General features: G+C 38.6%; 1 protein-coding gene across 9 annotated transcripts in view; it reads right to left on the bottom strand.

Annotated features, from left to right (window-relative positions):
• Window positions 1–4,469: 4,469 nt before the first annotated feature.
• The window catches only part of crtc3 (CREB regulated transcription coactivator 3), a 34,768-nt gene continuing 24,456 nt past the window's right edge, over window positions 4,470–14,781 (bottom strand). For 6 of the 9 annotated variants that reach the window (XM_079452263.1, XM_079452266.1, XM_079452258.1 and 3 more), the window contains 8 exons: window positions 14,284–14,369; window positions 13,841–13,890; window positions 13,510–13,727; window positions 12,619–12,884; window positions 12,204–12,413; window positions 11,059–11,142; window positions 8,545–8,743; window positions 4,471–8,357 (listed from right to left, as the gene is read on the bottom strand). In XM_079452263.1, coding sequence (XP_079308389.1) covers window positions 8,152–8,357; window positions 8,545–8,743; window positions 11,059–11,142; window positions 12,204–12,413; window positions 12,619–12,884; window positions 13,510–13,727; window positions 13,841–13,890; window positions 14,284–14,369 — 1,319 coding nt within the window. In that variant the 3' untranslated portion in view covers window positions 4,471–8,151. Of the gene's footprint in view, window positions 8,358–8,544; window positions 8,744–11,058; window positions 11,143–12,203; window positions 12,414–12,618; window positions 12,885–13,509; window positions 13,728–13,840; window positions 13,891–14,283; window positions 14,370–14,781 lie in introns of all 9 variants that reach the window. The other 3 variants (XM_079452260.1, XM_079452262.1, XM_079452265.1) reach the window with 2 other exon arrangements.

Raw genomic sequence — 14,781 nt, 5'->3', positions numbered from 1 at the left:
TTCATTTTTGGCTCACATTTTAATACGAATATTCAAACAACTTAAAACTTCATTTGATATAATAGCAAAGATAAAGAATGATGGTCAGAAAGTCTATTTCTGAGTTGGTTGTAACAAACGAAAACAGAATGTTATGCTAGAATACTTTTTGTGCTTACAAGCTGTTTTCTTCACTACTGTCCTTCTGAAAGCATGTTTATATATTTCTGGATTTTCATATTTTTTCCATGAAATATTTTAATGGATCACCCTTTATGTTTGTCACTGGTTTTTGCAAAAATCTAACTGTGACAACTTTGACAACATGGCATTTAATCATTCAAAAAGCGTCTTTATAAATTTCCTGAAAACAGCGAATTTGGACATCTGAGGTTTTGGAAGGGCAGCAGAGCAAAGTAACAAATCCAAATAATGATTTAAAAGAAATTTACCATTTTCAAATGTATATTTTCTATTGGCTCTAGCAATGTTTTTCTATGCAGTTTTTTGTTTTTTGCGAGCCAAATAACACAAATGTTTCAGAAAAGACAAAAACTCCCCAATGGAGCAATTCCCTTCACTTGTCTTATCACAGCTGGACAGTTCTCCACAAAAAAAAATTTGTCATCATTCACTCACCCAGAGTTGTTCCAAATCTGTTAATGTTTTGATTGTTCTGATGAACCTGGATAAATATATTTTGAAGTTCTTGACCACCATTGATACCATACGAAAAATTATAACAGTAGTCAAAAGTGTCCAGAACTGGTTGCTCTCCTACATTCTTAAAAATATATTTTTTTGTGTTCAACAGAACAAAGAAATTAACAAAGATTTTTTTCCTACAATGGTAGTCATAAAGAGGAAAGAAAGAACCAGCAATTTCGTGTTGACAGATGACTATGACCTCCTCATGCTCATAGAGCACCTACCCCAAAATGTCCTTCCTTAAATTGAGTTTAATAAGACGATTAACAAGCACGCCAACTATTTTGACCTGGGAGGCATTTCATACGAGACTCTGCTCATCAAGACATAAAATAACGGATTGATGTGGAATGAAATCTCCGGGGATCGTCAGCTAAAGGTTAAAACGCAGAACAGCTGCCTGGTAGCTGTAATAATCTCACAGTGTGAACGCCCAGAGGGAAGCAGATGTGTGTGAGTTCCCCCTCATCCTGACCAGAAATATTCACATAAACATTGTGATAAAAACAGTGGGGCCGAACAAGGAAAATAAATATTTGAAGAAACAAACAAATTATTTTCAATTATCATTCACAAAAACTACAAAGAGGGGGAATTTCCCTCTCAGTCATACAAAAACGGCAACATTCTCCCAAAAGTACACAGAGACCACGATCTCGGACCATCTGTAAACATCTTAATGTGCAAACCATGAACTTATGTTTCATTTTGTGGGGAATAAATAAACCACGCAGATCCACTCCCTGATTCTATCACTGCTGTGCAGAGATTTACTCATAGTACACTTGAACAAATAAATGTTATTCCCCTGCAGGGCTCTGTGTCCTGGAAGGGAACAAACAGTAGTGTGACATAGGAGATTTGGGTGAATAAACTACTTCCGAGTATAAAAAACAGTCCTTGTAAGATTTTAAACACAGCTGGGCTCTGACTCAACACAAGAGTATGTCCCAGATTATCATTATATAGTGTCAATGTTTGTGTCTATAGACATGTTGGCATCTTAAAGTGATAGTTCACCCAAAAATGAAAATTGTGTTATCATTTACTCACCCTCTTCTCATTTCAAACCTGTATGACTTTCTTTTTTCGGCAGAATTTAAAAAAACAAAACCAATGCAAGTGAATGGGGGCCAGTTAACAACATTCTTCAAAATATCTTCTTTTATGAAAGTCATACAGGTTTGAAATGACAATGGGTGAGTAAATGATGAAAGAACTTACATTTTTGGGTAAATCATCACTAGTAATAAATGTGGACAGGAAAGTGTAAACCAAAATTTTGCAAACAACAACAACTCTAAAAGTCAAGATAACACAGTATCTTGTACAATACAGTTCAATGCTAAACATGTAATTTAGGAACTAAAACAGATGGGAGAAACTACTAGACAAAAATTACATATTGGTATACAAGTGCTAGTGTATTTACGGTGTTATTTTTGTGTTGGTTTGCTGATTCAACGTGTGTGTTAGCTATTTCTCAATATATTGTAATCCAATAACCCAAGAGCACTTAGAGTTTTGATGACTATGTGCTAAATATAGGCCACTGGGCGTCTGAGATAAATCCTGATAGCACTAGTGTGAGTTATTGATGGATTCGTTGTTGTCAATGTTCAGCTAACAGACACAAAACACATCAGGGAGTATGAAAAAGTCCAAAACGTGGCAAATAAATGACAAAATCAAAGGAAACAGACATAAATCAGGTCTTGCCATACCTATCTCCCAGACTTTGAAAGAAGACAACGAAAATATGCAACAGGTTTACAATGAAGCCTATTGGGCTGAATGATTAGAAATGCTCAAACTTCCTGAAGTCGGCAATGCAGTGAAGCCACTTTGAAGCTGGGAAATAAATCCATGCAAAATCAATGTAATACTAAGACTGGAATCTGACAGTGCAAACAAGACAGGTGGACATAAGAAATAAACAGCTTAAAGAAATACAAACAATCCTGACACGCTGTTGGTGGAAGTCATATTCTGAGCGTTTCCTTTGCTGTGGGTATTAATCACTTGACCTTTGACCCAATAGAAGGGTAAGGAGGAAACCATGGCAGCACATAAATACATCACAAATGATCATGCATGTGCACACAGGAAACACAGGGACTTGAGCAGATAGAGGGGCTGTTTGGGGGAAAAGGAGAATGAGTAATTAGGTGGAGAACACAGTCTGCCCTAATGTCTGGTATGCATTAGTGAGAATCAAACAAATAAGCCTGAGGGCAAAAAAGAGGGAAAACCAATTAGCAAGGCTCAAGTAAGTGAAGATACGAAATTTAGAAAGATTTATATAGTGCCGCATTGACTCGAAGGACAAGTGTTTGAAAATGTCCTCACATAGTGACACATTTAGAGAAGCTTTATGGGAAGGGTACAGGAAATAGAAGTATTTTAGCATTAAAACCATAACTACACCAATGCAGCACACAGCACATAGAACTGACAAATCCCAGAGTTCACCTGAGTGGTTTGAAATGTCAAAAAAGGATAGGAACATAAAGCATGATATGTTACCAGGAAAGAAAAGAACCTCATAACTTTGAATTCAAAGCAGTCGCTCTTTACAGATTACAGCATTGAGAACATGACGTCCCCCCACATTAAAGCTCTAAGCCGATGTCTGGGATCATCACGTTCAGCTTCAGGGACAGGTCACAGGTCTCCTCTCCAGGGGGCTGCTGGTGTTCTTCTACATGATAACAAAATAGCTTAATTGAATCCTTTCATTAAACTAAGAAGGTTATTTAGGGTCATTAAAAAAGTCAGTTTGCCTAATTTTGTCATTTGTCAAGGCATTACAGCTTGACATCTTTACAAACACAAGACCACTTACAGACCTCTTACATCAATTAAGGGGTACGTAAAGAAGGGTTACACCCGCACTTTTCCAATAAATACTTTATTTCTGATTCACGATTAATGTAAAAATGGCTCCTTAACATTGGCACAATGCAATTCAACAGAGGACCTCAAGAGCTATTCCTTCAAGGTAAAAAAACAAATGCGTTTGAACATAATTTTCCAGAAAATATTTTGTATTAGATAGGAAAATCTGATAGATGATAGATGTACAAATATCATTACAAAATATATAAAAAAATTATATTGAAAATCTAAATACATATGCAGGCTATTGACCGTGAAAGTTTAAGGACTGTCACATTAAAGGTAAGTTTTAACAAAACATTTCATTGATATGAACATTTATAAAATAAAATAAAAATATAGTATCTGCTTGCATAACTAAAATAAGAAATCTGTTTCTTAAGTAGAACTTTGGTAAAAATGTACTCATCCATGTTGTCCCAAACTCATTGATCTCCCCCCCCCCCAAAGGATTGCAGCAACCATAGGTTGTCAAGGTCCAAAAAGGAAAGCAAAACGGCATACAAATACCATTTAAAGTACTTCTTTCTTTTTGTGTGCTATGTACATTTTTAAAGATATACAACAGTTTTGTATAAAGAACAAACGGAAATTTAAGTTTTTATTCAATTACCTCTTCAGTACCACTCGCCTGTGACATCATCGCTCGAGAACCTGTTAAAGTACAGCTTCAATACCTTAATCTCAGCTCAAAGCCACTTCAGATCTTGAACACAGTACTGAAGTCACATGCTATAACATTCTTGCTAATCCAGTCACACACACACAAAATCACTAGGGAAAATAAATAGTAACCTTGCCAGTGGATTGAAAAAATGTAATAAAATTTACTTCTTTCTGGTTACCGAAACTAAAAAGGAACATTTTTCCAAAATGAATGGGGATCCAATTTACAGTTCTTACAGTAAACACAAATTGTCTTGGCATGCAACCAACAGCCTCATAAACAAAACATAACAAGCCCCTCTGGTAAGCGTTACTTCTTCCTTTTAATTTGGATTAATAGAAAGTTATAGTCTTGGCCGAAGTGCATGGGGTGGAGGAAGAGAAAAGCTGTTTTTAGATGGGCCTTTGAGGGTTTACGGGAATTCCAAAGGTGAAGGAGATTAACACGCTCTTATCATGTTCTTCCTCTCACTGCTATCCAACATGTTATTACTAGGCTACCTGTTTTTTTAAATCCATTATCACAAGTTCTGTATCACACGTGTAATGAAAGGCTTGCCAGGGCATCGCTCCACATATTTGAGGTACATTACATGCTTTGCTGCATTTGAACCAGACGTGTTGTTCACACCTCAGAAAAGCATTTGCATGAACAGCTCACGTTGGTTTGGACTGCACAATATCTAAAGGCGTAATCATTTAGTTTCCACAACACCGGACAGATCAAATATATCAAAGCAGATGTTATCTAAAATGTTACCTTGGAGTACATGACTGTTTTTAAATAAACCAAAACAAGTGGTCTTTTGAATAACTTTTTAACAAATGTTAAAGTGTATTTACTGCCTCCATCTAGTGGTTTAATCTGAAAACAACAGCGTGCACAAGAGAAAATGGCTGACAGGATGCTCAAACAACAGATAAAACTCTCATATCTGATAGACTGTAAATAGTTTTATTTGTTTATATTAAATCAAAGGAAATGCACTATAACATACTTCACAACCAAACGCCTTGTGGTGTATTAAAATCGTAATAGCTGAAAAAGAAAGATTTCTACGACATTATAAAAAAGTAACACTAGTGGACAAGAAAATATTCTTTAAATAATATAACTGTACATTTTTTGTTGTCAAAAAAATTAAAATAAAACTATAAACAGAAGAAAAATAACTAGTATCTGTTATGAAGAGCACAGGGCCTGGAAATGGGAAATTACAAAAACCCAAAATATCACAGTACAGTAAGGGGGAGGAACAGCTAGTGGTCACAGATTAACAGGAATAAGGCAGAGGACAAGAATACCTTCCAAAGGAGGAGGGCAAGTGACTGAGCAATGGGAACACCTAAAACAAATCAACTAAAGATAATTTTACTCGCGCCCTGGACATGTACTGCAACTGTTACTTTCGACAATAAACTACAAAGTTAATTGTGTAGGTGACAGACTAAAAGACACTAACAGTTTGTTAGCAATAAAGAGATGCACACTTCAGCAGGGACCTTATGCAGTGAAACATGCTCTACAACCCAAAGGTGCGTCAGCCTTTAATATGACGTTATTGTTATAATTGATTGCTCATAATACATCTAAAAAACAGCGTTACAAAAGAAAACATAATAAATGCAGATACAGGGGTGAAGGACAAATCTCTTTCTGTAGAGATAATTCAGCAGAATCATCTTTTGTACACTTTTGTACGCAAGATTAACCAAAGCTTAAATCAAGGTTTTTGTAAATCTGGCCTCGTGTCTGCTTCTGTTAATAGTCCCATCTTCTTGCCTCCCAAGACCACATCAAATAACATGCACTCGCAAGAATAAAAAAGAACATTCCTTAAACGTTCATCATTGGTTTATCTATTCATTTTGATGAAACCATCAACAAGCCTGTCATGATGCTTTTGCCCAATATACTATGATAACCTGGATGAATGTACAAAAAAAGGAAAAACAAAACAAAATAACGTGGACATGGCACACAGATAGCGTTGCTATTGCTTTCTACTAAAAACTACTTTGGAAATCAGGAATCAAATATTAACACGGATAAAATCATCAGATCACCACTATAACCGGTTTGGGAATCAGATACAGTCTGGATCTGGTAGACAGGAGGCAGAAGACAGGTACTCAGTCCTGGAAACACAGCATTGAACCACTTATGATATGGCGAAAATATTCCTGAGCTATATTTAAACATCTTTCTTCATCTTAAAATATTTGGTCATTTAAATTCAGCAATTCACAAAATGCACTGCAATTCAAACTCAGGCTTCATTCAAATAACAAAAATGAATTTATTCCTAATGCCAAAGATCCAATTTTGTTCAGTGCAAATCTCAACACGAGCAATAACAATGATACATGTGTTCCACGTCCACATATTAATCATTCTGAACTGCGTTTTTAAAACCCCTAAAACATTTCAGAGCTGCAGAGCGAGGGCCCATGCTGAACATCACCGAAAAACACCAACCACAACAAACGTTCACAAAAGCAGACGTACACCACGAAAGTCCAAAGGTAAAAACAGATTTACAAATACACATATTACAAGCTGCATTAGAAGTATAAAATCTCAAATGAGCACAAAGATATAGTAAATATACAAGTAAAATAGTTCCTTTTTATGATTGTTCCAGCCTTCCTGTGCTTAAGTTCTGCATAGCCAAAGCTTCTATTTGCTTACTATAGACTGGATCAACATCAGCAAGATACAAAGGTTTTCTTTTAGACGTATAGCGAAATCAAAAAAATGTCAGCGCTTACTCACATATGTCATTTGTAGTTTTCAAACGTTATCTTTGTAAACAGTTTGCCCTTTTTCTGTTTCGAAAATACATTCTAGTCAGAGAAAATTGTGAGGCATATATAAGTGGCAAAGTTCTCTTTTTATACAAAAAATATGTAAAGAATTTTCAAAATAATGCTCTGTACACATTTGTTAGATTACTCATCTCCATAATGCACATGACTGTGCTGAAGAGACATTCATTCGATTCTCATCTTTTGAATGAAGGGACTGGCCCCATTCTGAGCATCTGAAGGACGGACTGATTCACAGCTCACTGACAGGCCAGCAAGGTGACCACAGACTGTTCAGAAAACCAGTTACACGCATTTAATGAAATAAGCTTGGCACATGCTATAAACAACATGCACTGCAGGCTGAGAAGCCCGAGCCAGTTCACTGGAGGGGTTGTTCTGATACTGAAACGGGGGTCGTGGGGTGATGATGAGAAGGCTTAACACACCCGCGTCTCGTATCACAGCATTTGGTGCATCAATATGGGCTGGTATTAGGCCGCCTGTTGACTCCTTCTGCCATAACACGTAATATTGTCGTCTTCTCACAGTCTCCACATTCACAGCCTAAACACAGGACTGATCTGGTAGGCGTCCCATCCTTTTGCTTCCGTCAAAAATGCCACAAAGCTGACCTGATGATATCCAAAAAGCGCTGATATATCTTGTAAAACAAGCACATTCATTTTGTTTGGTTACGAGGCTTTAAGTTAGACCAGCCATCTGTGTGTCGTGTTGCTGTTAGAACGGTTTGGCATTTTAATGGCTTAGGTGTCCTGATTGTCACAATAATAAGTAGCTACTCGGCAGGTTCATATATGTGGGTTGCTTGATTCTTTTTCTTTACAGATCGTGGCACACGTCAAGCGTCCAGATTAGTTTCACGCGTACAATGACAAGAGGAAGATGAAGCATGCCGGACGAACACGGCCACTGACAGACACTGTCTGGGCGACACATGCAAGACTGATGATTCACCTAATATCAACACGTAGTGTTTATACATGCGCTTGGGAAAACAGAAGAGACAGAACATCTGAGTGCTGTAGGTTGTGTGCTTTAGTCTTCACGTTCATGTGTGGATGTAGCTCTTTAAAGTCTGTCGCTGCGGAAGCTATCCTCCACTGAGGGGTCAGGGAGGACCATATCCGGGTCACTGAGCATGCTCAGTCCATCCAGGCTGAGTGGCTCGATACGAAGTTCATCCTCCAGTGGGAAAACTCCCTCCGAATCCAAACACTCAGGCACAGCAGACAACACGCTGCTGATGTCCTTAGACAGGTTGGGATTTGAGTCATCTGAGAGAAAGAATGACAAAAGCAGAGCGAGTGAGTGGAAGACATTGCAAAGGCAAGGTGCTCTTCCTTGTTATTGCCCTTTCCTAGTTACTGGTGGTTACGCCACACTAGACGAATAAGACCTATTAAAGGAAAGTAGAGCCGCTCTGTCTGATGGAAACACATTATAAGAGAGAAAGATCTGTACCTGTAAGAATAATGTTGGGCACCCCTCCTCCACAATTAGAGTAGAGCATGTTATGCCTCATCTGAAGGTGGTCTTGCAGGTTGCCATGGCTTCCGCCCAAGCCCATGAGAGCAGCCTGGGAGCAGTAGAGGTTGGAGGAAGGGTCAAATCCACCTGACACCGAACTCATGACGTTCTCTAACATATTATACTGATCCTGCTGTTGAAACACACAGTTTATTTAATACAGCATATACAAGACAGTATATTATAGTTTTAAATATTAAGACTAGAACTGGGCGAATTTATCGATTGTTTCGGATTTACGTTTTGATGAGATTTTCATTTATACCAAGGAAACAAGGTTTTGAATAAAAACACATCAAAGTCATCATCTCTGGCCTATTGCACAAAGTGCAAGTTTCAGGTTGATTAAACCAGAAGAAAACAACCTGGTTTAGATCAGGTTCAGCAGTTGCACAACACTTGGTATAAACTTTCTATCAACTCAGGTTTGATCCAGAGATCCTGAGGCACGTCTTGAAATCACAAAGCATCATCAGTTTGATTGACATTTCGCGAGTATCAGAGCAATTCACTTTTTTGTTTAAGATAAAGAAATCTCTTGAATTAAAACACATTTACCAGGCAGGAATCAACACTGCTGCAGTGGAAGTTTTAGACGACAACTACTGACTATATCCCATCAGCTCTATGTTCACAGATGAAAAAATTTAGTTTTCAAAGAAGTGAACACCATACCATAGGGCTGATTTCCTGCATCTGGGACAGGGTGCCTTGAATATGTGCAGGGCACAATGAAATACTATCAAGGCATTCTGGAGCAAAACGTACTGCCCAGTGTCAGAAAGCTCTGTCCCAGTCGCAGGTCATGGGTCCTCCAAAAGGATAATGACCCAAAACACACAGCTAAAATCACCCAAGAATGGATAAGAACAAAACATTGGACTATTCTGAAGTGGCCTTCTATGAGTCCTGATCTGAATCCTATCGAACATCTATGGAAGGAGCTGAAACTTTCAGACTGGAGAAGGCACACATTCAGGAAGAGTGGGCCAAACTACCTGTTAACAGGTGCAGAAGTCTCATTGGGAGCTACAGAAAACATTTGCATGCCATGATTGCCTCTAAAGGTTATACATATTAGGTAGGAGTCCCATTATTTTTGTCCATGACATTTTCTTTCGTTTTATTATTTACAATATTATGTTGAATAAAAAAAATCCAAAGCAAAGTCGGATTTCAATCATATATGGAATAAACAAATGGCTGCCAATTAATTTTGTCAGTTTCAAGTTATTTTAGAGAAAATTGTGCATTCTTCGTTTTTTGTGGAGGGGTACCAACCAATTTGAGCACGTCTGTATAGGGTTACAAAAAGATCAAATGAAAACACGTTTGCTTCATTAATTTAAAAAGCTTTATATACACTGAAGTTTGTATTTATACGTACAGTATATACGTAGTTATATTAATTTAAATGCTTTGTTTATTATTAATTGATTAATATTTATCAACACATGGAATAATTATGAGTTATATGAATTATACATAATTATAATCAATAAAAAATAAATATAATAAGATTTTCCCTCCAACATGTTATCACTTGTTTATTTGGATTTCCAAATCAAGTTTTCATTATTTTATGAGCTTTTGATCTGTGTATCCTTGGGAAAAGTAACTGCAAGGCTGCTGGCACACTCTCTTGCTGCCACAACCACAATATGTCTCTGTCAACCACGCGCATGCCCTAAGAGGCAGAAAGATGGTCCAAGCACAAGGGATGTAACGATATTATAGATATGGTGTTATCACACATGACTTCATGAAACGATAAGTCTTCCGGGTAATAATATATAATAATAGATGTAACCTTTGGCAAGGTTTTATAAAAGGGATTTTTAGGTCATTTGACCTGTCTCATACTATAAATCATACCTCTAAGCAACAGTTATGATTAGAGGATAAAAACAAGAGGATGCTTATGGCAAGTTTCCAAGTCATCATGTTTCATTTTAAATATAGCAATTAATATCGTACTGTGGACTCTATACAGAGGTATTATCGTGAGATTTTGATATATTTACATCCCTAATAGATTATATACAACAGAATATATAAAAGGTTCGCTATATCCTCGTGGACAAGGTGAACACAAGTGACTAATAAAGTACTATTCGCAAACCAATGACTTTCATAATTCATGCACTTCTGCACAGACATTTTAAAGTCAATTAATTTTACATTTATACCATGTTGATAACTGCGTGCTCCGTTCATGTGCAGTGCACTTCGACTAGAACTGTGATATTATTAGTTATCCAGATGTTCTTGCTCGTTTCAAATAAAGAGAGAATGTTACTTTAAGATGTTGTCACGTTTTAAAGTTGACTGCAGTTTAAAGTTCAATTGAAAATTGTGAATCGTTAACATTTTGGGGCGGAAAGAAATCAAGATTTTGATATCGCCCAGCCCTAATTATGACTTTATAAGATAAAACAGAATCTTAACCTGATAGGATGAACATTTGGTATGGCGTCCAGAGAACTGCGGTTCCATAAACGGATCATTGAAAAAAGCTCCCATGCTGCTGTGCTGTGGGGTGAAAAAAGGGAGTTAAATATGGTTTTATTTAGCATTAATTACATAGCATGTAGAAACCTAAAAGAAAAAAGATATGACACTTCTGGTACTTATGGGTCAAAGGATAATTTAGCCAAAATTGAAAATTCTGTCATGAATTACTCACTCTCCAGTTGTTCCAAATCTAAAGAAATGTATTTGTTAGGTTGAACACAGAGAAAGCTATATGGATGAATGCTTGTAAGGAAACCGTCCTTGGACCCCATTGACTACGATAGTAGGAAAATTTTAACTGGTAATCAAAATTGCCCCAGAACTGTTTATTGTAATACATTCTTCAAAATATCTTCCTTTGTGTTTAACAGTTTACTATGGTAGTCAATGGGGTCCCAGAACTGTTGGGTTATAAGCATTCTTCCAAATATCTTTGTGTTTATCGGAACAAAGTAATGCATAAAGATTTGGACCAATTTGAGTAAATGATGAGAATTTTTTTATTTTTGGGTGAACTATGCTATTAAACGGAACTGAAAATACGTATGGGTACATTTTAGTCTTTTATTAGCCAGTGAGAGCATTTCTGGTGAACTTATAGCTATAAGATGTCACACTACATTAGCTGCCTTCAAAACGTGTGAAATCTGAAGGTTGCTCTGGTAAAACAGATATTGCTGCCCTCCTCATGCTGCTAAAATGTAATGTTCTGTTTAAATAATTACAAATATGTTTAAATGAATAAGTAAAGCAATATCTGACTAGATTTTGATTATAAACTAAGTATTACACTATTGATGCTGTCAGAGCTACTTCCAAAATTTGAAGATTCCCCACACCAATGAGTGACTTTTCACCTGAAGTTTTCCTGCTGGCTTATATCATTGCGGATGTTCTTGAGAACGTTCCGTGCATTTGGTCAATTAGTGTTGCCATGTTCAGCTAAGAATAACCTCCCTCTCAAATAGCCATTTGGCACAAGCTGCTCTCAATGTTATGATGTATCATCAACAGCAAGCAAACATTAGCCTTCCCTCTTTCAGCACCGTCTCCATTAATAGAAAATTATAAGGACTCACAGCACTGGAATTAAAGTCAAGCGGGACGTTCTGAAGAGGGGACATAGGCTGGTGCTGTTGATGGTGCTGCTGGTGGTTGCTCTGGTGCTGTCGCTGCTGCGGATGCTGGGTGCTCTGCTGAATAGATGTATGGGACTGCTGGGATTGCTGGTAAAGGGGATACGGAGGGGGCGGCTCCATTGGCAAGTTGCTGGTGTCCAAGGCAACCCCCTGGAGAGAGCAGAAAAGTTAGAAAATCTCTATAGTGCAAGTCGGAAAACACTCTGTCCCTGGCGTGACTTTCAGAACAATGAAGCAGGTGGTACATTTCAACCGAGCGGTTTTCATGACCTTTCTGAGAAGCAATCGTTTTCAGGCTTCAAGCCTGTGAAAAGAGTAAAGGACAGACTTAAGAGTTTAACAAGCACCTTCCTACCTGTGTAATTGGAGATAGCGAGGGTGACATGGTGGGTGAGAGCTGCTTGCTGAGGCTTCGCCGTTGATCACCCCCCGGAGAGAGCGTCAGAGGGCTGATCGGGGCCGGCCGCCTCCTGGGGGAACTAGCCATGCCCGTCGGAGAAGGGTTGGAGAGCGAGGAGAGACGCAGGGACGTGTGGATGGATGGATTGCTGAGAGACGAGTGCAGTTGAGAGTTGGTGAGGGACGCCTGGATGGAAGGGTTGCTCAGAGAGGATGACAGCCCTGAGAGAAAAACAAACGAGGTGATCAGTGGTTAGATATTCTTATTGGACTGTTCTTATTGCACGACACCAAGATAAAACAACAGTGGTGTTCAGGCCTGATGTCAGCTCCTCAGAAAAGACACTGAGCGATTGTTCGCAGGTTACTGGAAGAGTGACAGTGAGAGAGAAAAGAGCTGTTTATGAGCAGCCAATTCAGGGGTTAAAGATCATCTGTGTCTCCTAGGATCAGCCAATCAGCAAGCAGCACAGCTGAAACGGGCAGCAGAAACATCTCAGCACACACTGTTCCCAGACATGAGAGCGAATGGAAAGAATAAAGCTCAAGAGAATGGAAGCGATCAGATGGCGGATGGATTTAAAAGGAGGGGAAGAGGAGGAGAGCTCTGGTCTTATGCATGGACGTGACCCTTTAGAAAACACATGGCATTCATTCCACAGAAAGCGCCTACAGTGCAAGCCTACAGTTGCCATTAAACAAAGAGGAGAGTGTTCAGCCCAGAGACGCTTTACACAGACCAGAAAACCAGCCTCCTCGACTAATGATTTAGTACCAGGTTTTTTAGCTTAAGATCATACACATTTTCAAAACAGTCCCATTAATGTGTATGATGTATTTGACTGACCTTGCGAGTTTCCGATGCCAAGGTGCATCATGGCTGCGGGCAGGTTGCCCGTGCTGCTGCCTCCACTCAGGTGGGGATATCCAGACTCATCGGGGTCAAGTGGAGTTGGTAGAGGAGATGGGAAGTGTAGGTTACTTAGATCAGGCAGAGAACCGCCGGTGTTTAACGTGCCCTGGTAGTGAGACAGACCCACATTCTGCTCTGGTGAGGGAAATATACTGTAAAGAAAGACAATTTCAGTACACTGAAATATACAGAAATCTTCAAACGTGTCATGACTATTTTTCAGAAGGTAGCCTCTTTATCACATCATCCTCCTAACTCGACTTACTTGATTCCAGGCACTTCACAAGACTTTGGCCGGGAGGACAGAGACTGCACCTGCAACCAAAGAAAATATGAAATATCTGTAATGGCCACAATAACAGAAGATGCATTTTTGATTTACTATAAATAATATATCAGTGAAGTTTTACCTAATCAAATAAAGCCGCATTCTACATAAATCAATTGAAACTTTTCTGCAATGCAAATATACACAAGGACACAAGATTCTGCTACTTCAGTGAATTATATGCAGCTATTTTATGATCATATCTGAAGAATCAGGGCATCGTTTCCCAAAAGCATCGTAACCTTAAGTTGATCTTAGAACCATTTTCACCAATGGGCTTATGATACTTTTGGGAAATGCAGCCCCGACCAGTAGCTAGCAAATGAAAAACTGATGTAAAACAAATAAGTTAAGTGTAAAAAAGTCGTCTCTGTCCTCACCTTTTTGGCCTCCCATAACTGTTTGGGCAGTGGCTTATTCACACCAAGTAGATTCTCCTCATTATGGACAGAAGGAAATGAGAAAACTGCGGAGAAAAACTAACGGTTACCCCTTTATTACAGATATTTTGGATTGGATTGGATTCAATTTATTGTCATTACACACATACAAGTACAGTGCAACAAAATGTATTTTTAGAAGAAGATAAAGCATAACATGGGGGAGGTGAGGAGAAAAACATGTACACAATACACCATAGACAAGACTTGCAACAGGGATAAGTAATCCAGTTCCGACAAGCAGCCATCTGATCCTGCTGCCATGGTGGCGGCGTATACAGACCCGCTTGTCAGGCTGGCGGGTCAAAGCGACGGAGGCAATGGATCTGGGAATGGGTGACCGCCCTCGAGTGCGGCCTATGTTTGCAGGTGTTTCAGTAGAATGGGGGAGGGACGCAAGAGCGTCTCTCCGTACTGCTCCACTCAGGGTTGAATTCC

This window comes from Barbatula barbatula, assembly GCF_947034865.1.
Source record: "Barbatula barbatula genome assembly, chromosome: 1".
Taxonomy (NCBI): Eukaryota; Metazoa; Chordata; class Actinopteri; order Cypriniformes; family Nemacheilidae; genus Barbatula; species Barbatula barbatula.
This window is presented reverse-complemented; position numbering and strand designations above follow the sequence as displayed.